Source organism: Capra hircus, chromosome 28, assembly GCF_001704415.2.
Source record: "Capra hircus breed San Clemente chromosome 28, ASM170441v1, whole genome shotgun sequence".
Lineage (NCBI taxonomy): Eukaryota > Metazoa > Chordata > Mammalia > Artiodactyla > Bovidae > Capra > Capra hircus.
This window is the reverse complement of record NC_030835.1, coordinates 14,697,240-14,723,918: the sequence shown is the minus strand read 5'-3', so window position 1 is coordinate 14,723,918 and position 26,679 is coordinate 14,697,240. Positions and strand designations below refer to the sequence as shown.

The following is a 26,679-nucleotide window of genomic DNA, read 5'->3' as shown; positions in this document are numbered from 1 at the left end:
GCATGACTCATAGCTTCATTGAGTTATTCAAGCCGCTTCACCACGACAAGGCAGTGATCCATGGTTTGGAGGCAGGAGAGAGATTTATTCCTCAAACGTGAAGATTTCTAAAATTTGATCTATTTTCGTGTATGACAAATCTTTCTGTATATCTCACTTTATGAAAGTGTTGAGTTATTCTTCTCAGTTGTTCTCACCAGTAGGCTTTTTCTGATTAAGTTATGGCCTGCTATGGTATGGGAAAGCCACTTGTAAAATGTTACCAAAAAAACATTTTATAAAAATGTTTGGTCATTAGCTTTTCCTCAGCTACTGAATCTATGTGTATAAACTTATTAGAATGTTAATCTATTGAAAGCAACTCATTAATGAATAATTTTGTTTCTTTTTTCTTGTCCAGAAGCCAATATAGCAGTGTAGATGAATAACTGTTTCTGGTGTATTTATGTGTATTTGTTCTTCAAAGAAGTTGTTAGGGCACATTGAGTTTTTGTTTATTTTCCTGTTTTCCCTTGACAGACAGTTGAAGAAGAAATGGCTGGTCCTAATCAACTCTGCATTCGCCGCTGGACTACCAAGCATGTAGCTGTTTGGCTGAAGGATGAGGGCTTTTTTGAGTATGTGGATGTTTTATGCAACAAGCACCGACTTGATGGAATCACATTGCTTACACTGACTGAATATGATCTCCGATCTCCTCCTCTGGAAATCAAAGTCTTAGGGGATATTAAAAGGTTAATGCTCTCAGTCCGAAAATTGCAGAAAATACATATTGATGTTTTAGAAGAGATGGGATACAACAGTGACAGTCCCATGAGCCCCATGACTCCATTTATCAGTGCTCTTCAGAGTGCAGAGTGGCTCTGTAATGGGGAGCCTTCACATGACTGTGATGGACCCATCACTGACTTGAGTTCTGATCAATACCAGTATGTGAATGGTAAAAACAAACATTCTATTCGAAGATTGGACCCAGAGTATTGGAAGACCATACTGAGTTGTATATATGTTTTCATAGTATTTGGATTTACATCTTTCATAATGGTTATTGTCCACGAGCGAGTGCCTGACATGCAGACCTATCCACCACTCCCAGATATATTCTTAGACAGGTAAGTTTTCTTTCTAGTTACCAAATTTGTAGAAGATAGCTATAATAGCAGTGATAATATATTCATGACAATTAGGTTGCTATACTACATACAACAGTTATACTGTTGCTTTGGTCGATATATACTTTCCATTTACTTTATCTGGTAATATGTAAAGATAGTCTTTGGAATTGCCTTTTTCCCTTAAACTAGACCTCAAGTCTAGATAAGTAGAAAGAACCACTCCTTATTTTATTTTTCTATGTTATATTTCTATTTTTCTATGTTATAGCTGTAATATTTTCTATATTTATGTTATAGCTCCTTGGGCACTTCATATTTTAAAAGGGTTTTCTGGAATGTTATTTGTAATAAATGGAATTAGGTTATTATTTTTTTTTTTTTAAAGATGAACAGGGTTTTGCTTTTATAAAAATGTGGGGAAGTCTCCTGTATCATCAAATAAATTAGAATTATCATAGATGCTACAAACTGATTGTTGATAGTATTCTGTTGACTTATAAATACTGAATTCATAAAAAAGAATACAGTATATTAATGAAAAATAAGAATAGAACAAAACTTAAAACTATTAGTTTTTATATTTGTGATTTTAAAACATCTTTTTAGTTTGTATTGCTATCTTATTTGTTTTTATAAAATATTGTACCCTTCTGAAAGTGCCTATAGTATATGGTTTGTTTTTTTTTAATAAAGTGAATTACAGTGTCCACATTAAGGTGGCAGAATGACACATATATCACATTTTATTCTCTCTCAAGCCCTGACAAAAAGCATAGTGAAGAAGTTATGTTTGCTTGTAGGTCTTAAATTATAAACACAAGGAAAGGGCAGATAAGAGAGGAGAAAAGAGCCATACATTTTTGAAAGTTTGAAAGCAGATGGGTAAGTAGCAACAAGCAGAGCTAAAGTAACCTAATTCTAAAGCAGCCATCAGGAAAACTGAGAAACAACCCAATCTATGTTGCAGATTTCTCAAAGCTCTGGATACTGTAGGTGAAAGGGTGATGCTAAAAATAAAAAGAGAGAGAATTGAATGAAAGCTGTTTAAGAAACTGTTAGATCCCTATATCTCCTTCCTTGTTTTATCGTACACAATTTTTCCAACAGAAAACCCTAAGCAAGTAAAGAAGACAGCTTGTGGATAAGAGTACTCTGGGCAGAAGAAACAGCAGGGTGCAAAAGTCCTGAGTTGTTAGTAGGTTTAGCATGTTTAAGGAACACCAGTTGAGACATGGGGAGAACAGTTGGAGATGAGATCTAAGAGCAGACAGGAATCCAGACTGTATATGTACTTGTTGACAACTGTAAGGACTTGAGCTTTCATTCTAAGTGAAAAGGGAAGCCATTGAAAAGTATTTAGGATAAGAGTAGAGTGATCTAACGTCCATTTTAAAAGGGCACTCGAATGGTTGTTGTATTGAGAATAGCATGAGGATGGGGATGGGAAGCAGAGGTTAGTTAAGTTTTTGGAATTCATCTAGACAAAGGTGAGGTGGGTTGGATTAGGATAGTAGTGGTACACACATACATACATGTGTGTGTGTTTGCAACAAGATTTGCTTGTGGGTTTGCATGTAAGGTGTAGGAAAAAGAGAGAATTCAAGAATTATTCCAAGATTTTTGACTTGAGCATCTGGAAGGATGAAGTTGCTCTTTATAGAGATGGGAAGACTGTGGAAAGACTTCCAACTTCTTGGAGAGAAAAGTGAGGGTTTGGTTTTAGACATGTCATATTTGAGGTATGTTTTACACCAAATCAGATGTCAAGTAAGAGATGGGAAGATGAGTTAGAGTTCAGAGAGTCTGGGCTGAAATTTGGGAGTTAATGAGCATAAGTAAAACTGTGATAATTGGTTAATGTCTCCTAGGTAGTGAGTTCAGAAGGGAAAGGAAGAAGATTGAAGATTGATCCCAAGAATAAGTATAATATCTAGAGTCAGAAAAGTAAGTCAAAACCAGTAAAGAAGAAAACTGAGGAAGTCAGGGCAGAGAGAGCAAGAGAATATTCTGGAAGCCAAGTTTGTTTGTTTGTCTGTTTAAGTATTTTTAGAAGACAGGAATAATTTACAATTAGCTGTGTCAGATGCTACAGAGGGGTCAAGTAAGATGAGGTTAAATGACTGTTGACTTTGACAAGGGCAAAAGCCTGATGGTAGTGGATTCAAGAGAGAATGTGAGACTGGAATATACCCAAAGGTGTATCTCCACACATAGGAAGCAGCATATGTACAGAGCTATTCATTGTGACATGTGTAAAAATTATAAATATTGGAAATACTGTAAATGCTTATCCACAGAAAACTGGTTGAATACACTGTGGTATACTTACACAATAGAGTACTATCTAATCATAGAAAAGAATGAGGAAGATTTCTGTGAATTGATAATGAAATGGTTTGTAAGAAAAACTCAGTAGCAGAGAAGCACCACGAGCATCCAGATCATGGTTTCTAAATCCCAATCTCTACTAAAGGGACAGACCAGGACTCCTTAGAGAAATGGCTGATTTTAAGTTTGGAGCATGGTAAGCATAAAATGAGCCTGAAATAGATCTTATGCCATAAAGCAAGGAAGTGGAAACCAGTGGAAACCTATCAAAATAACATATGATCTGGTTTTAAGGGGCTCCTGCTAATCAAATTAGGACAGTCAGAACATCAAGAAGCATAGTGATGGTAATGAATTATAATATACTGAGTAAGAATCTATGGACCCATAGTGATAAACAAAACCAAGGAGTTCCTCAAGGGAATTATAAGAGAAGTTGAAGAGCCAAAACCAAGCACAGCACATGAACTTTAATTGGATCTTTGATCAAGAAAAAAAAAAAATTCTGCTGTAAGAACATTTTAGGGATAACTAGGAAAATTTGAATATAGATTGCATATCAAATGACACAGTATAACACTAACTGTTACAGTTTCCTGGGTATAATAGTGTATTGGCTTATAAAGAAGGTACCCTTGATCTTAGGACATATATGTTGAAGTGTTTAGAGGAGAAGTATCATAATGTTTGCAACTTCTCAGGAAAGATTTACTCTCAGAGAGGAAAGTGTGTGTATGTGTGTGTGTTGGTATATATAGAAAGAGAGAAATAAAGCAAATGTGGGGAAATGTCATTGTAAACAATTAGTAAATTTAAATAAAAAATATAAAGTGTTTATTCTTTAAAGGTTTTCTTTGTTGTTGTTGTTATCAGAATTTTTCAAAGTTAAAGAAGGGGGAAGGACAAAGAAATGATGTGAGAGAGAGGATGAAAATGGGAGGAGAGAAACTGGAAACAATCAAGTCTTACAGGCCCTTAAAAGTTTTTCTGTAAGGGCAGCAGAGAAATGGAGCTGCTGCTTAGAGAGGAGGCACCAGGGATTTATTCTGGATGGACTACATTGTATGGCGTGGCTGTTGTAATGATGATGGGAATGACCCAATTTAAGGGAAAGGATATGAGAGCGTATAATTGATGGAGTAATGCCCTTAAGTAGATAACAGGGGGTTGGATCTTGTAGGTGGGCAAGGCGGGTCTTAGTGACATGATCTATTCATTCACAACAGGGGAGGATAGAAAATATGGAAACAGATATAAGATTGCCAGTTGTGTTGGTAGAGGAAGTACTCTGCTGATTGTCTTTATCTTCTCTGAAAACAGATTTAGAAGAGAGAGAAGGTCAGAGGTTTGCAGAGAAAGGACAAGTGTGAAATGGCCGTCTGTGAATGAATAGACTTGTGTGAGGTAGCAGCAGTACTAAGGGCCTGCTTGAAGTTAAGAGGTTGACTTCGTGTTTTTTCACCACTCAGCTGCACAGATACAGGTATAGAACAGGTAGATAGTTGGATTTCAGCTGGGTCAAAACTTTTCTAGGTAGTACAATAAAGGAAGAAGAAAGAGAGTGAGTATAATGACTCTAAACTTAGGTGGATAGGAGGGAGGGGAGGATATGAAGTAGGTGAAGGACAGAGGAAGTGTTATTAAGATCTATGGATTTGGGGTCTCAGAATTATTAAAGTTGGAGAACTAGGAGGAGTAAGATGGTAAAACAAGAAATGTTGATTAGTATAGGATTCTTGACCTTCAGCTGTGAAGAATAATCTCGGTGATGACAAGATCCAATTTATAACAGTGGGTGTAGGTCACTGAAGTAGAGTAAAAGAAGTTGGAGGAAAAGTAAAAAGAGGAGTGAGAAGAACAAATATCACAGCAAAAGAAGCTTTGGAGAGAGTGATATTGAACCAGAAACTAAAGTCTCCAATCAGAGAATGGATGCTAAGGTTCTGTAGATGGCTATAACAAGGCCTAATGAGAAAAAAGAGGGGAAATGATCATGAGGATTTTATTTTAAAGTGTACAATCGAGTGGGTTTTAGTATATTTATTAAGTTGTGCGGCCATCACCACTACTTCCAGAACATTTTCAACACCCTAAATAAAGTCATATCAGTCACACCCCATTTCCCTCCTCCCTCTAGCTTCTGGCAAGCAGAATCTACTTTCTATGGATTTGTCTGTTCTGGACATTTCATATAATGGCCATATACAACATGTGGCCTTACTTTATGTCTGGCTTCTTTAATTTAGCGTACTATTTCTAAGATTCATCCATATGAGTAGTATGCATCTGTACACCATTCCTTTTTATTACAGAATATTATTTCATTGTATGGATATATACTGCATTTAGCTTATCCATTCATTAATTGATGAATGTTTGAGTTGTGTTCACTTTTTGGCTACTATTGATACTTCTGCTGTGAACATTCATATACAAAGTTGTGTATAGGCATATGTTTTCAGTTTGCAGTGGGGATTTGAAACCAAATTTTGCCTAACATGCTACAGTGCCATCAGCTACAAAGCCTCGTGCTCTTAAATAGCTAAACTTCATTAACAGGAGAATGGTAGCAGGAGCCGTCAGCATTCCTTCTATATCCTCTTGGATTGCTTTTCCATTTTCTTGCACATTTATACTCCCAGCATCCATCAGTTGTGTGTCTTTGTTAGAGGACTGTTCTTGGGTTGCTGGAATACACTTTGCCTGCTTAAAAAGAGAACCAGACATGCTTGGCACTTTACATCCCTGAAGCAGCAGCTCTTAACCGATGGTGTGAGATGGGGTATATGTATTTCATTTCTCTTTGCCCAAGTTAGGACAGCTTTTAGGTTGGACCTGCACTGTCTCCCAGATTCCCCACAGACTTGAGCCAGTTGCCCTTGCCTGAGTTTACCACGGAGGTTTGCTGATGTTTCACCCTTGGCTTCCTGATCTCATTTCCCCACTACGCTATGATTTTCCCTTGGGAACATTCCTAATCACTTTCACAGTGATCTTTGTTGTGTCAAGCTTACTTGACACAATTCCAAGAGCTTCAGCACATCATAAACAAAAAATTAGGGAACAGAGATGCTTTTAGAGGCAGGCCCACTTACATGTGAGGAGAGAGAGCTAATAACCATAATAACAAGAGAGGAAACAGAAGCACTGTAAAAAGCACACATAATTAATGGAAAAACCACATTAATCTGGGGCTTAACTGCCTTTCATTTCTCAGTAGTCCCTGAGGTCATTACCTTGTCCAGTGTAATAATCTGTGTTCATAGTAATGACTCTGAATTATGAAAGAAAATTAAATTCTATCCAGAAAAAAAAGGAATAACATATATATTGCACTTTAGAAAGTATTGCATCAAAATAAATTTGAGATGTTGAAAACACATTTGACAATTTCCTTACAATGCTTCACTAAAAAACAAACAGGAAAAAATGGAGATGGGGTTCCCAATAATCCAATGAAGGCAGAAGCAGTGATAATAATGAAAATTTGTAAAGTAGAAAGCTAAGTGCCTGTCGTGAGATTGAGGACTAGCAGTGCCTAAGAGGTGAGTTTATTCATACTGTGGTGTTCCAGAAAAACTTTCAAAACGAGAGGCATCAAGCATCTCTCAAGACAGGGTATAGATAGGAGCTAAATATGGGAGAACTGGTTAAAAATCTACTTAAGACCTGTTCTACTGCAACTGAAGACAGGTAGTTTGTTCTCAAACATAGTTGATGTGAGGGTCTCTGGACTCGGGGACACCATTCTCAGATGAGAACAAAGGTGCATGTTTTCATTGTATTTTCAAGGTGATTAACTATAAATCTATGGACTAATCACAAGACTTCGTAGCCAGACTAACTTCCCATGCCCAGTCATACCAGCCCCAATCCTCCAAGCAAGGAAACAAATTCCTCTCCTTGGAAAACCTGCAGAAGAGAAAAGGACTGTAGATACTGGAGGGTGCACTGACTTCAGTATTAATAGGTTGTGACACATGGGCTCAATAGTTGTGGGTCCCCCACTCCAGAGCACAGGCTCAGTAGTTGTGGCGCATGAATTTAGTAGCTCCACAGCAGGTGGGATCTTCCCAGATCAGGGATTGAACCCCTGTCTCCTGCATTGGCAGGCAGATTCTCTACCATTGAGCCACCAGGGAAGCTCTTGATATTTTCTTAAGAAGTTAAACATATTCTTAACATAGAACTCAATGATGTCATTCCTAGGTATTTGCCCAAGAAAAAAGAAAACATATGTCCATGCAAAGACCTGTTCATAATCACCCAAACCTGGAAATAGCCCAGAATACCCATAGCTTGTGAATGGATAAGGAAATTGTGGACAAAGAATTGTATACACAGTTACATGGATGAATCTGAAATATATTATGAGAAAATAGCCAGATACAAAAGGTGTTTGGACAAACATTGTGTGATTGCCTTTATATGCCATTCTAGAAAAGGCAAACCTGTAGGCATCAGAAGTCAGATCAGTGATTGCCCCACAGCTGAAAGTAAAGGACATTGACGACAGTGAAGGGACACAAGAGAAGTTTTAGAGTGAGGAAGGTGTTCTGTATCTTTATTGTAGTGGTGATTGCATGACTGAATGTTTGTCAAAACTCATGGAACTCTATAGCTAAAAATGGTGAATTTTTGTAAATTAAACCTCAGTAAATTTGACATTAAGAACAAGTTCATCTTCTAGTCCCTCATCTGAGAAAATAATTCAAGGATACACTACATCAAAACTAAGAAGTAAATTGAGAAAGAGGAGGACATGAGATTCAGGAAATAGTAGATCCAATATAGAAAAGAAGAATTCCCAAGATGAGGGTTAAGTTTTACTGTAAGAAACGCCATGCAGAAGGAGTAGAAAATGCAGGCTTTCTAAAGAAGGAGCTCTTGGATAGATTTCTCTCAGTTCTCAATTTCTTGATATTGATAGAATAGTCTGGAAGTGAATTGGTGATAGGCACCCAAGAAACAGAACAAAAAGTTACTAGCTCCAGAGAATTGTAAGAAGTTGTACAAGAGATTGTCTTCCATTATCTTAACTATGAACTACACTTAAAATTTTACATTAAGTAAAAGCCAAAAGTTATTTGAAACAAAATTATGAAATGATATTGAGAGCATGGAAGAGAAAGAGAGAGAATGTGTGTGTGTGTTTTGTATGTGCTTTTGTGTGTGTCGCTAGAAGATACAATGTCAAATACAACACAAGAATGAAAGTGATTGCCTTTCGGGAGCAAGAATTGCGTTTAGGCTGAGGATGAGGCAGAAAACTTTCTTTTACCATAAAAACTGTGTGCTTTGTTGCTCGGTTGTGTCTGACTCTTTAGGACTCCATGGACTGTAGCCCACCAGGCTACTCTGTCCATGGGGATTCTCCAGCCAAGAATACTGGAGTGGGTTGCCGTGCCCTCCTCCAGGGGAGCTTCCCTGCCCCGGGATCGAGCCCAGGTCTCCTGCATTTCAGGAGGATTCTTTACTATCTGAGCCACCAAGGAAGCCCATATACATATATACCTTTTTGAAAATTGTTTTAAAAGTTGTAAGTTTTTAGAAGTCATTTAAAGGAATCTTTTACCTGAAAATGTGTATTATGTGAAATAACCCTTTTTCCCATAATGCCAGATAAATAAGGCAACAACAGATTAAAAATACACAAGAGGAATTTTTTTTCTGAGGTAATAGGTAAAAGATGAGTCCCTGAATGAAGATGATCGTCTCTCTTCAGGTACTCTGAATAAGGTTTGAGTAGACTGTTAATATCTTTCAGATTTCATGTTTTCTTTTTAAAAATACCTTTAGTTCCTCAGTTATAAAATTAATGTGCCATAGTATAGAAAATTTTAGTGTAAATTAACAAACAGTAAAAATAAAACTATCAATAATCTTACCATTCAGTGATGACCTATTTGGACTAATTCATTTCCGTCTTCTTCCTCCACCACACTTCTCATTCCTCCTCCTTTATTTTTCTTCCTTGTTCTTCTTTTTCTTCCTCTCGTTCTCCCCACCCCCTTCTTTCTTTTTAATTGAGAAAAGTGACACGTCTTTTACTGGTGGGTAATCATAGGCGCTGTGGATTTAGTAAGGAAAGAGAGATCAATGGAAAAGACAGAAGAAACAGAAATATAAAACAAAGGAGGGCAGAGAGAGACACAAAAAGGAGTAAAACAAAACAAAAACTCTATTTACTTTGAAAACAAAATACACTAAACAAACAACCAAAAAAAAGAGTAGTTGAGTTCAAGTCCTGACTGTGGATTCTGAAATGCATATCATTTAAGACGTGAGCCTTTTCCCCACTTCTCTTTTGGGAGCAGTCCTGTATCTGGGTCTGCCATGTTATGGGGAAGGAGACAAGAGTTGTTACTTCTCTGCAGAGAACCATAACTGGGAATCACAGACAACAGAGAGGTTCAGATAGTTTCATGAAACTATTTTATGAAATAGTTCTTTTTCTCAGGTTCTCCAGATACCATCTTCTAAAAGAGGTAACAGTTAAACAAAGTACTTTTAAGGTCATTATTAGAAGAGTATCTTATTGAAAAGGGTGGCACCATTTGCATACATGTACTTCATGTCAGTCCAAACATGTAACTTTCTTCCTTTCCAGCGTTCCCAGAATTCCATGGGCCTTTGCCATGACAGAAGTATGTGGCATGATTCTGTGCTATATTTGGCTCCTGGTTCTTCTTCTTCACAAGCACAGGTACCTCTCTTATTTAAAATTACAAGACTGAAACTGTTTTGACTATCTTACGTAAAGGTCATCAAACCTTGTTTCTTCCTTTGCTGTTTCCTTATTAATTTCCTTCTCTAGTTGTTATAACATTACAGTTATTGGTACAGAAAAATATTTTGGGTTTGATCGGCAAAAGAGTCAACCTGAGGTAGTACCTATATATTTAGTAATATTCCAAATATATTTTGCAGGGAAAGATGGTGATATATAACCATGTGCTAACTACCAACAGTCTAAGTCTAGCCTCACCTTTCTCTGTAAGCAAATTGGAAATATCACTGTCTATAGAAGGCTTGGGACCCCTCCAGGGAACAGTCTTCTGTCAGATGTTTGGGTGAAAGAAACTATTCTCTGCTTGAAGGAGGCCCATTAAAACAGAGGTCACTTTGCACATCATGCGCATCTAGCAAGTGTGGTTTACTACAGATAATACAGCAGATTGCAGAATAGGAAAGGTGCTGCTTTTGTACTTTCACAAGAAATATAAAGGGAAGAATGTTTTCATTAAAAAAGAAAGGAGAGAAGCGTTAGAGAAGGCTCCTTTCCTATATAATTAAAGAGGGGAAATTATTTAAAAAATAAAGACATAGTGTGAAATCTAAAAAGCAGTATAGTTCAGTTTATTTACAACAGAAAAACAGACTCACAGACATAGAAGACAAACTTATGGTTACCAAAGGGGAAGTATGTGTATGACACAGGAGGGGTGGGAATAAATTAAGAGTATGGGATTAACAGATACATACCACAGTGCTGTGATACAAAACATACAAGCAACAAGGATTAAGGCATAGTAAAGAAAAAACTAAAGAACTGACGAAGTTTGTGGATCTACTATCTGTTGTCTGTGGACACTGAAGAAGAATAGGGACATTTGCTTGTTGTTGTTTTTTTTTATTCTTTCTCCTCACCAGGAGGTGCTTAAAGTAAACCACAGTGATGGGCTTTTGCTCCTAAGCAGCAGTTATTTCAGTGCTTTGAAGGTGACAAGAAAGGTTGATGATTGCTATTCTTGTCACACTTTTAGGACATATTGCACTTCATTCTCTTTTACTCTGCAGGAATATTTATAACTGGATTGCTTAAAACCAGAGGTGGTTTAAAAACACATGTATCACTGCTGCTTTCTAATTTAACTTTGCCTCACAAGACCCTATAGATCTGAATGGATCCACTCTAAAAACAAGAGTTGAGTTTATATAGGAAACCTTGGTAGGTTTGGCAAAGTGCAGCAACTAAATTCCAGTTTTGATGTTTACTTAGTCAAACCAAGTGTTTCTCAAAGTATGGTCTTTGTGCCACTTTCATTAGAATCACCTGGGCTCTCGTTAAAATCCAGGTTCCTTGTTATCTTCTTCAAAAACCTCACAAAATGATAACTTGGAAGAAAGAAGGCAGAAACCTTTGCTCTGGACTTTCCACCATATGATAAGAAAATTCTCCATAAATCTTGTGTTAAGAAATTTTTATTGCATCACTGAGCTTGTAGGAAGACAGGAAAATCCCAAAGATCCCCAAACACACATACACGGGAAGAAGAAAACAAAGAAAAAATAACCTATCATGAAAAATCAGAGGAATGAATACGCATCTTTGAAAAAAGCAGGGTTACACTGGTTGTATTGCCAAAGCTGAGAGAAGGAGACAAAGCCTTAGGTGTGTAACAAAGTTGAGTGGCTGATAGGAAAACTCGCAGATTAAGCTGTGGATCTTGGAATGGGCTAGATTGTTCTCAAGTCAGTAGTGTTAACTTGAGTCTCAACAAACTTAATTCTTCTCTGGATGATAGTGTATTCAGTTTAGGCTACTGTGGTTTCTCAAAATGTTGGAGAGCAGGGCCTGTTAAGAAAAGTAAGAAATGGTAGAATCCTCCTGCTTTGAGTTGGGACCCTCTCCATTCAGTGTTAGTTCTTCTCTTTCTTATCTTCTTTTCTTCTTTTTTATAGTACCACAGCTTCAGTAGTGAACCAGAAATGAAGCAGATCCTGCAGAGACGGAAACCTAGTTTGAAATAATTTCAGTTTCTAAAATTGTGTTAAAGTGACCCCAGATTGTTAAATCCCTTAACTACTTGCCAAAAGAGATATCAAATCTCTCTTTGGGAAGACAGTATAGACCTATCAATAAATTTAATTCTAAAAATTTTTATATACAATATCTGGCACTCAAGTAAATAAGTAATAAAAAAAAGCACACAAGTATGTAAGAGAATATGATTAAAATTTAAGAGAAACAATAAATAATGGAATAGACCCACAGTGGATCCAGAAAATCGAGGTACCAGCCACAGATTTTAAAGTAATTCTGCTGACTAGTATAAGTAGTCTCCAACTCTTTGCGACCCCATGGACTGTAGCCTGCCAAGTTCCTCTGTCCGTGGGATTTCCCAGGCAAGAATACTGGAGGAAGTTGCCATTCGCTTCTCCAGGGGATCTTCCCAACCCAGGGATCAAACAGTCTCCTGCAGTGCAGGCAGATTCTGTGCTGTCTGAGCCAGCAGGGAAGCCACCAGGAAAGCCCCTGCTGACTGTGTTCAATATAATTTTAAAAGAATAAAATGGACACTCTAGAAGCAAACACACTTTTTAAAATCCATGAAATTGAGAATTCAGTAATGAGTATGACATCTGGTTGAATCCAGCAGAAGAGGGGATTAATGAATCAGAAGATAATTTGAAGAAAAAATATTTTTAAAGATAGAAAATAGATTAAATTTTGGAGAATACTGAGGGGATAGCCTGAAAAAGGTGTAACTTATGAATAATTAGAGTTCCTTGAGGAGAGGAGAAAGACAATAAAGCAGAAGTATATTTGAAGTGAAAAAAATTAAATCCAGATTTCTGATCTCCATCCCAGGTGTACACACATTGCAGTTTGAAACTCACCTAACCTTGTGTTCAGTACTTTTTTTGAGGGTGGGTGGGAGGAGCATTTTAAAAATGTATAAGCCAAGTCTCTCTACTTAAGAATCTTCTAATCTGTTTTCGCTTAAAACATTTTAAAAAATTAACAGTACAAGTGATTTCATGCAGTTTCAAGTTTTTGTTAGAGATGTGCTTAATGTAAAACTTAGTATTAAAAAAACAGTATTTTATAGCTTAAATTTAAGAGAAATTAGAGAGTTTATTATATAATTAGTTATTAACCAATTTACAGTGTCATTGATGAGCAAAAAAATTCCCTAGAATCACATATTTAACTTCTCATTAAGTAAATAAGTTATGACAATATAAGAGTAATAAAACTAACACTAAGCTAAGTGTCAGGCGAGGGACTATCTTCTTTCTTGTGTAACTTTTGCTTTCTCTTAGTCATATTTTCTTACAGTAAAATGATGCTCTTAGGTCTGCACTGTCCAACATGGCAGGTGCTAGCCACATGTGGCTGTTCAAATTTAATTTAGTGAAAATGAAGTAAAATTAAGTTCCTCGCTGGTACATTTCAGATACTCAAGAGCCACATATAGATGGTCTATTGGACAGTGCATAGATAGTCCCTTTCTATCATTGTGGATGGTCCTGTTGGACACTTCTGTTACATGGTCTCTTAAGATTTCTGTCTTCAAAGAATCTAATGGTTTTCCTGCTTGTTCTCCCTCAAAGTAAACATTAGTTGCCTGGGGATATTTTGGTTTGTTTTCTTCTGACCTTTCTTCCTTTTTGGTCACTCTGTTCACAGGTCCATACTTCTGCGAAGGCTTTGTAGTCTGATGGGCACTGTCTTCTTGCTTCGCTGCTTTACCATGTTTGTGACCTCCCTCTCCGTGCCAGGACAGCACCTTCAGTGTACTGGAAAGGTAGCCTGCTGTCTTCTTCACCATTCTTCCCTCTTACTCTTAGTGTGTTGATGGCTTAGATGTATGTATGAACTAAGGCTTAGATTTTGCTTTTAATATTATTAATTAAATGTGCTTTTTAGCATTTTTGGTATCAGTAATAAACGTGTAGAAATAATTTGGTAAAAGTTTTAAGCCATAAGCCAGAATCTGCCTCCCTGTTACGTCCATCCATCGATCCTAACTACTTCAGTGCTGTAGAGCTACAGAAAAAAAGTAGCTTTCAATTATCATTTTTCCTTCCCCACCATCCTCAGCGTCTTTAGTTACTCATATTATATGACTCCGGACCTTTCACAGTCTTCATCACTCCTCTTTAAAAAAGTTTGCAGGGGCTTCCCTTGGTGGTGCAGTGTTTAAGACTGCTTCCACTGCAGGCGGCATGGATTTGATTCCTGGTCAGGGAACTAGATCCCACCGTGCCACAGCTAAGACCTGGCGCAGCCAAATAAAATAAAGTATTAAAAAAAAAAAAAAAGCAATGAAGTTCAACCATATTCCATTTAAAATATAGTACCCACTACTCTAAACTTTACTCTTTCGGCTGCTGCTGCTGCTAAATCGCTTCAGTCGTGTCCGACTCTCTGCGACCCCATAGATGAAAGCCCACCAGGCTCCGCCGTCCCTGGGATTCTCCAGGCAAGAACACTGGAGTGGGTTGCCATTTCCTTCTCCAATGCATGAAAGTGAAAAGTGAAAGTGAAATTGCTCCGTCACGTCCGACTCTGCGACCCCATGGACTGCAGCCTACCACGCTCCTCTGTCCATGGGATTTTCCAGGCAAGAGTACTGGAGTAGGGTGCCATTGCCTTCTCCGACTCTTTCGGAGATGTATTTAAATAATGGCTGATTTTGTTTTTGTTTTATACTTTATAGGTTGTTTTGGTATACTGTAGATATAACCTTCTCTTCTGGCTAAACTGAGAGAGGATAACATACAGATGGGAACAAAAAAAACGAAAGTAATGAATTATTTAAAAAAATTTTTTTAAATCGTGAGGATCATTTGTGCTTTGTATACAAAATTGGCTGTTATGACTCATTAAATTTGGACAAAAGGATTTGTTAGCCTCTTTTCTAAGCCTCCATGCTTTAGTTAGGTGTTCCCAAATATTTTAATAATATACTAACATGTTTCTTGTTATTTTAATGTTGTTTGTAAAGTGTGAAACAAATTAAGTGTCAGTTCTTCTGCTGCAATATAAATAGCTGAAATGTCGAGGAGGGAAGATTAAGCAGCCAGAGGAGATCAAGAACTAAAAATATAGCCCTGAGCTGAAGGGTATATAAACTTTCTTGAGGTATAAGGAGACTGACCAGTAAGAAAGGAGGAAGGGGTAATGACATTTAGGATTTACTGTAAAGGAAATCTTTTATTTTTTTAAGGTAAAAGATGCTTTTGTTTCTTCTTTTTTTTTTCTCCCCCAAAAGGGAAAGTACTTCTAGTTACCAAGTTACATAAACTTATTGTAAATTTTCAAATTTTATAAAAATATGTAAATTAAAAATTCCCTCTTCTTTCACCCCACCCCATAAATAATACTGTTAAAAGTTTATATAGCCACACAGACTATTTTTAACCATGCTTGCACATTCACACAAGTTTGTATAGATAGGTGCTTTTTAAACAAAAGATAGGATTATATCACAGACGTTGTACTTCAGCTTATGTTTTAGTTAACAATGTGTTGTTTACTTTTTTCTGAAAAAATACATATAACTATACCTCATCTTTTTAATAGCTGCAGAGTATTCCGTTGTACAATTTACCACTGTCCAAGTGGCATGCATTTAAGTTATTTTCAAATCTTACTCTTTATAAATAATGCTATGATAAACATGCTTTTTCACTTATTTAATAGTCTTAAGTTCCTGGAAGTGGAGTTATGAAATTAAAGGACATAACAATTGTGATACATATTGCTGCCATTTTCACTAGGAAAGACTACTTTTTCACTGCTGTCACCACACTGTGCATGTCACTTTTCCCGTCACACTGCCAGTACTACGTTTTATCAATTTTTGGAGTCACTGTCATTCTGATTAATGAAAGATGATGTCTGGGACTTTTATGGTCTTATATTTTGAATTTCAATCTTTTAATCTCTTGACTGAAATAAAAATGCACAGTGTGAGAGCTCTGAGTTTGAGACCAGCCTCTTAGGGACTATGCTAAAGAAGTAAGGGAAGCAGTTAGCATATATGCGATCTTGGAGAAAGTGATCGAGCCACACATCTTGGTAGAAAGTTGCTGCTAGGCGTGAGGAACAGATGTCTCAATCAGTGATTTTAGTGCTTTTCTAAGTATGGGTGCAAGAAATTAGGTTCATAAAATTTTCTCCTGGGCAGGCGGGGGGAAAACTGTCCTGAAGGCCTGCTGCTGCTGCTGAGTCACTTCAGCCATGTCCGACTCTGTGCGACCTCAGAGACAGCAGCCCACCAGGCTCCCCCGTCCCTGGGATTCTCCAGGCAAGAATGCTGGAGTGGGGTGCCATTGCCTTCTCCAGTCCTGAAGGCCTATTCTGTCTGTTTTCGCAGAACACAGAGTACCTCATTCCTGGTCTCTGTTCTTGATGTCCTTTCAGGGTATGTTGAAGGTCAGGGACTACAGTGGCTAATGACTTAATTCTTATACAACTGGATAGCAAGTGATATTCTTTAGCTAGAAAATCTGCTGAATTTCTGTGCATAGTGTGAAGGAGAGATAGAACAGTTTCCCCCAAATCAATTAGAAGAGATTTAAAAGAAAAAATACGTAAGCTTGTTACAGTGAAAGGAGAATTCCCTGTAGCTGAGGAATTTAATTGCAGGTCAGCCACTAAAGGAAAGGATATATATGCATAGGGCTGCAACATGTGTTACAAAAATAAATTAGATACCATCCCTCTACAGTATGGACAGCCCTTTTTCTGTCTCTAATGACAGTTTTTCATTATCAGTTAGCTTAATGTGGGTATACCTGTTCAGATCTGCCCTAAATACTATTAATTGCTTTGAATTATAATATAACCTATTTATTGACCTGTATTTGCAGCAGTCATTAAAATTAGAAAGTTAAGATAATATTATCTATCAGTCAAATCCCTTACAATGAACTCCATAGGGCTTTTACATTGTAATAAAATAATTGCTTGAAATCTCATTCCCAGAAGTAGTGGGTTTGGAGACAGAACCAAGAACATGCCTGTTTTTTTTTTTAATTTTGTGACGGAAAGGAAAGAAAGAGTTAAAGCAAATTTCTCATCAAAATGTCTAAATTCATTCCATTGTGTTTCAGTTTTTATTTTTCTGGAAAGATATTTGGGGCATTTTACGATTGGAGAGGATAGGGAGACAAGTAATTGGGCAATAATTGCTTTTCTTTTTTGTACTATAGTATTTTTCTTTAATTTATTGCAGTATAGTTGATTTACAGTGTTGTGTAATAATTTCTTTTGTTTTTTAAACTGACATCACTTGTTTCCTGTCTTTGGCTGAGATATTTTCCTAGCAATCTGTTCCTCACTGCTTGATTTTTTTACTCTCACTTGCATAACATCTCTAACCCTGTTCTCATTAGAGGTCATGGAAATAAGCAAACCATGTATATTTTAGTATCTCCTTTCCTTTTCTCTGATAATAAATTTCTCTCACTCCCCTGCCATCAACTGAGACAGAAGGGGGAAACTGGGTAGTGTATAATCAGGTGAGATTTCTAATGAAATGGTGATTCTAATGAGATTGTTCCTCTTGTTCATTAGCCATGGAATCTTTAAGATATAGGGCTCTAGAACTGGACTCCCTCTGTTCACATTATTACTTATTAGCCGTGTGACCTCTCTGAAGCCAGTTTCCTAATCTACGCAGTTAAATCAGTTCATACAATTTTTGTGGAAATTAAATGTAATAACATAAAAGCATATAGTAGCATGCTGCACATAGAAATGCAAATAAAATTACAGCAATTTTTTATATTGTTATTATGTGTTAAATGCCTTTTTAAAAAAGTGACCATTGCTCAAACTCTTCCTCAAAATGGATTACTTTTTTTGTTTTTTTACTTTATTTTACTTTACAATGGATTACTTTTTTAAGTTTTATGTGTGGGGGTTGGGATTAGATTTGGCTACTAATAACAGGAACTTTATGGTGGCTGTAGTTTAATAAACAAGCAATGATTTATTCTCTCTCATAAGAGAAGTCTGAAAGTAAGTACTTTAGGTCAGGTGTTTGATAACTTTATGGAGTTATCAAAAATCCATGATTCTTCTGCCTTTCTGCCCTCTTGTCCTAACACTTGGCTTGCATCCTCAAGGCGACTTTGTAGCCATGGTGACTGCCAGAGCTTTAACTGTCATGTCTGAGTTGTAGGCTGGAAGAAGGAAAGGTAAACAAAACTTCCTCCAAGCTGTTGTCTCTTTCATTGATAAGAGCCTTCCCAGAAATCTTCTATACTTCCACTTTCCATCTTACTGTACAGAACTTAGTCGCTTAGCCACACCTAGCTGCAAGGAGGGATGAGAAATACAGTGTTACAGTTGAATTCGTCACCTCTTCTAAATGATTTTAGAACTGTTACTACTGAAGAAGGGAAAGAGGATATTGAATGGTAGCCATTATCTCTGTCATAGCCTGTTTCTTATTGGCAAGAACAGGCAAGCAAATACTACTGTGTTATAGGGTATAAAACTTGGCAATGCTTTTGTGCTGTAAGCTTTTAATTTCCACTGGATCATAGAAAAAGCAACAGAATTCCAGAAAAACATCTACTTCTGCTTTATTGACTACTCCAAAGCCTTTACTGTGTGGATCATAACAAACTGGAAAATTCTTTAAGAGATGGGAATACCAGACCACCTTACTTGCTTCCTGAGAAACCTGTATGCAGATTAAGAAGCAACAGTTATAACTGGACATGGAACAACAGACTGGTTCCAAATCGGGAAAGAAGTACATCAAGGCTATATATTGTCATCCTGCTTATTTAACTTCTATGCAGAGTACATCATGTGAAATGCCAGACTGGATGAAGCACAGCTGGAATCAAGATTGCCCGGAGAAATATCAGTAACCTCAGAAATGCAGATGACACCACCCTAATAGCAGAAAGTGAAGAGGAACTAACAAGCCTCTTGATGAATGTGAAAGAGGAGAGTGAAAAAGCTGGCTTAAAACTCAACATTCAGAAAACTAAGATCATGGCATCCCATCCCATCACTTAATGGCAAATAGATGGGGAGACAGTGAAACAGTGGCAGGCTTTATTTTCTTGGCCTCTAACGTCACTGCAGATGGTGGCTGCAGCCATGAAATTAAAAGACACTTGCTTCTTGAAAGAAAAGCTATGACAAACCTAGACAGCATATTAAAAAGCAGATATGTTACTTTGCCAACCAAAGTCAAATCTATGGTTTTTCTAGTAGTCATGTATGGATGTGAGAGTTGGACTATAAAGAAAGCTGAGCTCTGAAGAATTGATGCTTTTGAACTGTGGTGCTGAAGAAGACTTGAGAGTCCCTTGGACTTCAAGGAGAGCAAACCAGTGAATCCTCAAGGAAATCAGTCCTGAATATTCATTGGAAGGACTGATCAAAGCTGAAGCTCCAATACTTTGGCCACCTGATGCGAAGAGCTGACTCATTGGAAAAGATCCTGATTCTGGAAAAGATTGAGGGCAGGAGGAGAAGGGAAGATGAGATGGTTGGATAGCATCATTAACTCAGTGGACATGAACTTGAGCAAACTCTGGGAGATAGTGTAGGACAGGGAAGCCTGGTGTGCTGCAGTTGATGGGGTCACAGAGAGTCAGACACGACTGCACGACTAACCAACAACAACTTTTTCACAGTAAAGGAAGTCCTAGTAGAGAAGTTTGAATTGCATTGATTTCACTGTATGTGTGCTCAGTTGCTTGGTCATATCTGACTCTGCGACCCCATGGACTATAGCCTTCCAGGCTCCTCTGTCCATGGGATTCTACTGGCAAGAATACTGGAGGAATGGGTTACATTTCCTACTTCAGGGGATCTTCCCAGCCCCAGAATCAAACCTGTGTCTCTTGCATTTCCTGCATTGGCAGGCAGATTCTTCACCACTATGCCACCTGGGAGGCTATTGATTTCATTAAATTACCAGAATATTTCTGAGTATAGCCATGCTTTGACCACCCATTATTGGCGTCTGCAGTTAATTACAGTGGGAGTCTGGTTGATTTTGCTTAGATCTGTCATTCAGTCTTTGAATTTCAGTGGGACTTGTAAGAGCCTCTATTGCCCTAAGCATTTGAAACACTAATTCTTAGCTTTCTTTATAGGTATATGGCAGTGTATGGGAGAAATTACACCGGGCCTTTGCCATTTGGAGTGGCTTTGGTATGACCCTGACTGGCGTTCACACTTGTGGAGATTACATGTTCAGTGGCCACACAGTCGTCCTAACTATGCTGAATTTCTTTGTCACTGAATGTAAGTATCTTTTTAGTGCTTCTCTACATAGCAAATGCCTAGCTGTACAGGGGGCTGTGGGAAGGGTGTCAAATTCTATGAAGAATGGGAAAAACAGATCTAGGAAACGTATGACTGAGAAACATTGGAAGAAATGTTGGAAGAAATGATTTTAAAATGATCTTTCTGTCCTTTTCTCAGATACACCAAGAAGCTGGAATTTCTTGCACACTTTATCCTGGGTTCTCAACCTCTTTGGAATCTTCTTCATTTTGGCTGCCCATGAACATTATTCCATTGATGTGTTTATTGCCTTTTATATCACAACGAGACTCTTTTTGTACTACCATACTCTAGCCAATACCAGAGCATATCAGCAGAGTAGGAGAGCAAGAATTTGGTTTCCCATGTTTTCTTTTTTTGAGTGCAATGTTAATGGTACAGTCCCAAATGAATATTGTTGGCCATTTTCAAAACCAGCAATAATGAAAAGACTAATTGGATGAAGACTATCTTTATAAAGGGCTCATGACTAAAAATGCAGTCATTGTTGAAAGTAACCTTGGTTTCTGCCCTAGCTTGTTCCTGAATGTCTTGGTTTTTTGCCTATGTGTTGACAAAGTTCTCTGTCCTGAGCGAGGCTGTGACCATAGCAAGCAAACAAGAACAATCAAGAGTCCTTACCTGTCTGTCAAACAAAAGTTTAAGTAGATGTTTTCTGCCCCTTCTCTTTAGGCAGACTTAATGTTATGATTGAAGTCAGGCTCTTAGCTTTACCTTTTGAGTATTTGCCTATTGAACTTAAGCTTAAGCTAATCAGCGTAAGCAGTTTGCTGGTTGAAAGGTGTTAAAAAAAAAATTCCAGTAAGACTGCAGGCAAGAAATATTGAGAAGAATACTAATAATTTGTTAAGCTCCTTATTTTCTTCAAAGGAAAAACCCCTACCCAATGAGCAGTACCTGTTCTTTAACTAATCTCTGTGTCTTTCTAAAAAAATGCAACTCTGGGAAGTGATCCATTTTACTGACAAATTAATTTTTGCCTTCTGAACTGTCTGTAAGAAAAGTATACTGAATATACCAGGATCCTTGAAACGAGAATGAAAGAGGCCATATATAAGATGACAAAGTACAAATACAACACTGGCATTTTTTCACCAAAATTAACAAAAGATTCAGTTCTGTTTTTGTTCTAAGGGTTTAGTATGATCATCAGTAAGTATTCATGAGGGAAAAAATGTCTGCGTCCATAAAAATAAAATTGGCTTAAATTTAGTGATGAAAGTACCTGGAATAACTGTTCTGTGACTGTTAGCTGGATAGATGACAGGCCAATTTTATGCTTTTTAATGATGTTATTTAATGAGCAAAATGAGAGTTTTTATCAGATGTTAGATAAAGTTCTTATGTCCTTAAATGGGGATGTTTGCATGCAAATTTTTCTCTTTCTGAAATTTATAACAGGTTGCAGGCATAATATAACTAGTTGGTTTTTGAAATTTCTCATCTTGACCATCAGACAGCCTCAGACGCATTTGGATATGAAAAGGTTTTGTTCTTTTTTATTTTTAAATACAGTTGTGTACATACATTCTTTCTATTTAGCTTTAATTTGGCAGTCAGGAGTAATATAACTTAGTTGCTGTTTACAACACTAGAAATTTAGTACCTTAAGTAATTTGACCTCTGTGATAACCTTTGTCACTTTAACTTTTAATGATTTTGTATAGTAGTTCTGATAGTAGGATGGTTCTAGAATTAGAAGTTGAACCCCAACTCATGAGCTTAGCCACTTGGAATATTAATTGTGTAGTTTTGCATTCAACTTTAAAACAAGGAGTTAGAAAAGGTGCTGGCATATTGAGGTCTAAAATTAGGCCACTTAGCAGAAACATGCTGTTTATATAGTGAAATATTTTGTTTTTGCACTTTGAGTCATATTCCCACCCCCTGTAAGTTACAGAGGAGCCTGAGTGGATTGGGCAGGAAACAAATATAATGCAAGCAAGTTTCAGCTAGTGCTGAGTGACCCCAGTTTGGGTCTTCTCTGAATATTGTTTTTTTATTTTTCACTTGAGAAAATGTCATGAGATAATTTAGTTTTATTATGCTTTTAAATCTCATACTTTAGAATCTGATAATACCTTAAATTCTTGATTCTGTTACATTCTGGGGATGAAAATGTCAACATTTCATCCAAGGAAAGTGCATAATCATGAAGGTTGAAGGATGTTTCCTATGCAGTAAGAGTAGTTTGACCCTTGAATTCAAAAGATATGTAACATCCACTTTTTCCAAATGACAGAAGAAACCTGAATTTAACTAGGAAGGGACTGATGTTGGCTTTTGGGAAAATGTTTGGAAAAAATCCATGGCACCATTAAATCAAGAATGTTGAATAAGTACTTAATGGTAAATTTCCTAACAGCAGTCTTCTTTCCTTCATATGGATTTTATTCTAGAACAAAATAGGAAAAAAAAAATTACAACTAACTTAGCAGAGCTATTGATACTGAGAGTGCCTAACAGCAGACTGCAATGAGGAGTATAAAATAACTTCCCAACCTTCCTTTTACCGTATCCGTTTTGAGGAAAAGGTAAGCTAGATTTATAATTTATTGTTATAACTATTACAAGGCAGTGTTTACATACATTAATCATCTCCAGGTCTCTTCCTTAGAAAACTTTGAGACAACATTTTTTTCCATTTCTTTTTTTAATATAAAACTTATATTTTTGTTACTTATTGTTTTATCCAGAAATTTCCAGATTTTGTCTTTGTATCTTTTTTCTTGTAACAATTTTGTTAAAACCATAGTGAAAGTAGAATTTACATTTTGACTGTGACTGTGGCTAGGTAGAGAAGCTGCATGCCTCAGATCTACAGATTTTTCACCTTGTATGCAGTTTCAAACATGTGAGAGGTTTACCTCATTAAACACTGAGACTTCAGTATAGAGGGAACCAAGGCAATTTTTTGTTCAGGGATGCAAACTGGAGGTTATACTGAAAGTCTTCCATGCAATTTCTCTCTTCTTAAGGGCAGCATTACCCTTTTTTCTTTTTGTAAAATTCCTTGCAGGACAATGTTACTGAAGGTTAGTTGAAGTTTGTAGAGAATATCAGGTTTAGAAGAAGGCAAATTTGCTACTATCACCACATAATTTGGGAGAAACTTTTTTTGGCTATGCTGCAGAATTTTCACCATGCCTATCTTCTCGATAGTCCTCTGTAGCCAAAATTGCTTGGGTAAAAATAGACCTTCCATATGCTAGGTCTGTTTATTAGTGTCACTTTAAATCAGAACGTAGTGAACTCAGCCACAGAGCCAGTCAGTTAAAGGAGTGTGGACTGTCACAGGAAGAACTCCACGCTAGAGACCTGCTGATAATGTAACTCTGGCACTGCAAGTGGCATTCTCCCCTTCCCTGTACCTGCTTAAAATTCTTACTTAAAACAATAAGGACAGAGGTGCCAAATCCTTTTACAGCTAATATGAGACCCTGTGTTTTGAGGACACCTGTTTGGAAAGTGTTATTTATATATTCAAAGTGATAGTCATAACACTAACCTGCTTTGACTGTATTCAGTAAAAAAGCAATTTCATTGTCAGTTTCATAGTAAACTTCTTTTAAAGGATTCTTGTTCCATAGTGTTTTAGAACATTAACCATATTCTTGTTTTAAACTCTTTAATAAACTTAATTCTTTGATTGTCTTCTTGTAGACTTAAATTATCCCTTGCTAAAACTAATTATAGTAACAATCATTTGCCAGTTCTTTACAGGCATTTGAGATAAGGTAACTCTTTTATAGAATAGTCCCATGGCTTTCTTAAACAGTATTGGTTTCATTTAGAGAGTTTCAGAGCCAACAAAGTATGTCAACTTTAATGCCATCTTTACTTGGCCATTACAGTTTGCATTTGTGAAATGTTTAATCTGAATTACCCTGTACTGCTATAGAGGAAATTGTTAGTAACATCAGAAGTCAGACTGTTGCTACAAGTGACCAATGAGAAAGGAAGGAGGTTGAAGGTTTTTCCCTTCTCTTTTAGTAGCTTTGAATGACTGAAATTACTATGGAACTAGGTTTTGATGCCCCTCTCGCTTAATCCTCACCCCCAGCAAAGACCACCAATTTCAAGTAACTAAAATGTGGCCTATTATTTTGCATTAAGTTGAATTAAAACATCTGTCCAATCTATAAGCCATAATTCAGCTTCCCCCAAAGTTAATTTTTTAGACTACGGTTCTACCTTATATTAGCCAAGGACTTTTTCTCTGTGTACTCCATGTTTATGCATAAAGAAGTTTTGTACCTAATATGGAAGGAGAGGGAATACTATGTTAATTTTGCTGTTATTTCAGCTCTGTTTCAATCTGAACTACTGGGTTGTCTGCACTAGTGAAGCATTGTTACCAGTTAGTAATACCATCTTTAAAATGTTCCATTTTAATAATTTCTTATTCAAAGAATCTATGACTTGTTAGGACAACTGAAGTATTTCTGATACGAAACAAAAGAAGTGGAGACTGGTACTTAATGGGGGAAGCAAAATTAGCTTGGGCTAAAATGGGCATGTTTTGTTCTATGAATTCTACCTAGATGTTACCCAATGTGCAGAGAAACTAGTATTACTTGAAGATGTGAAAGTTCCTGTGGTAGCCATACCTTGAAGCACAGTATTGTATATAAGTAAATATCTCAATTCTAAATTAAATCCAGATTTAACTAATATATATTATTTTATATCTTTGTTGTATTAAAATGTTTAAAAACACTAAAAATAAAACATTTGAAAATTGGATTGTAGTCTCTTCTTTAAATGTCTTTGCATTATTAATGCAGCTGCTTTATTTTTTATAAAGTGAATTTTTTATTTTTGCAAATGATTGGGTCCTGCAACTTTAAATACTAACTGTTGTCTAGTCCTGGGCATGTACTACTTCTTAGTTGTCTATTAGATAAGCCATTTGCCCTTTCTCCTTTCTTTTCCACAAACTAGGGAAAGAAAAGTAATATTACTGATGGTTTAAGAATAATTGTAGATTAAGTTGAGAAGGAGGAAAGGGAAGCAAACAGCTTCTTATTCCTGGGCACATTAAAGTTTGTGTTTGTTGGTTTGGGGTTTAATTGTAAATTTTATAGGAAGGTACCATCATCTTGTTGGATCAGGTTTGGAGATAATGATAAATAGGAAAAGAAGAGAAAATAGTTGTTAGCAGTAGCTCAGCAACTCAGAACCATGGAAACACCAAATGAGCTTCCCACTGCTGTTTGCTAGTGTAATGTGAATGTAGGATATGATATACTTTGTATCCAAAATGGTCTGTCTTGTGCCGATGCCCCTAACCTATTGAAATGCTGAACTGCCTGGCATTAAGTGGTATGGGAGCCAACTCTGGGAATACTAAGTATTGTCACGGGACCATGTGAGTTTATTAATTCATGATTGTATTTGTCTTCATGATCACTACTAATTGTAGCCTCTCTGGTGCTGGCACCAGCTGGTATCTTGGGGACTCTGGAAAAGAGTTTTCCAAAACAGACTGAGAGGCAGCTTGGTAGAGTGGAAGATGTGGTGGATTTAGACTTTGAGGACCTAGGTATGGGTTGAAGCTCTGCTGCAGATTAAATTGGGCCTTTTCTTCCAGCTTCACTTAACCTTATGTGTAAAATGCAAGGGGAAGTGCCTGCCTCATAGGCTGTGTTAAGAGCCAGATTATGGAAGAATTATAGCCTTTATGACTCAGTACCTGGTATATCATACTGAACTATTACTTGAATTTAGGTCAGTAACACAGGGCCTGTACTCTAGGGAGTTAATAATCTTAGGTTAAGATGACCTAAAAATGGAACTGACACCATGCATTGGCAGAATAGAGCAATAGTTTTAAAACTGCCTGGGTAAACATCTGGGGTACTGGGAGGGAGTTGAAGCTTGTACCATTTTCATCCAGAGTTCGTGTTTTACATATATGGCTTTCCCAGTTGGCTTTCCCTTGAAAAAAGGGTTGAGAATAAGGGAAGTAAATGTTTGGAAACCACTGAGGCAGATGAGTTTACTCTCTTCATTTAATAGTAGCTTGGAAGAGGAAGGGCTCACTGGGGACTGAGGATCCAAGAAAAATTCACTAAACTTCTGAATCTTGAACTGAACCCTCCTTGAAGGATGAATCCACTAGGGTGTGATTAAAGGTTTAGAGGGCTTTAACTGTGATGCAAAAAATTGGATTTA

The 26,679-nt window shown here is 37.0% G+C and overlaps 1 protein-coding gene across 1 annotated transcript in view; it reads left to right on the top strand.

Moving 5' to 3' along the window:
- SAMD8 (sterile alpha motif domain containing 8) overlaps nt 1-25,248 on the top strand; it is a 51,163-nt gene extending 25,915 nt beyond the window's left edge. Inside the window, exons 2-6 of the mRNA XM_018042529.1 lie at nt 520-1,112; nt 10,054-10,149; nt 13,861-13,978; nt 20,310-20,460; nt 20,641-25,248. Coding sequence (XP_017898018.1) covers nt 520-1,112; nt 10,054-10,149; nt 13,861-13,978; nt 20,310-20,460; nt 20,641-20,945 — 1,263 coding nt within the window. The 3' untranslated portion in view covers nt 20,946-25,248. The remainder of the gene's footprint in view (nt 1-519; nt 1,113-10,053; nt 10,150-13,860; nt 13,979-20,309; nt 20,461-20,640) is intronic.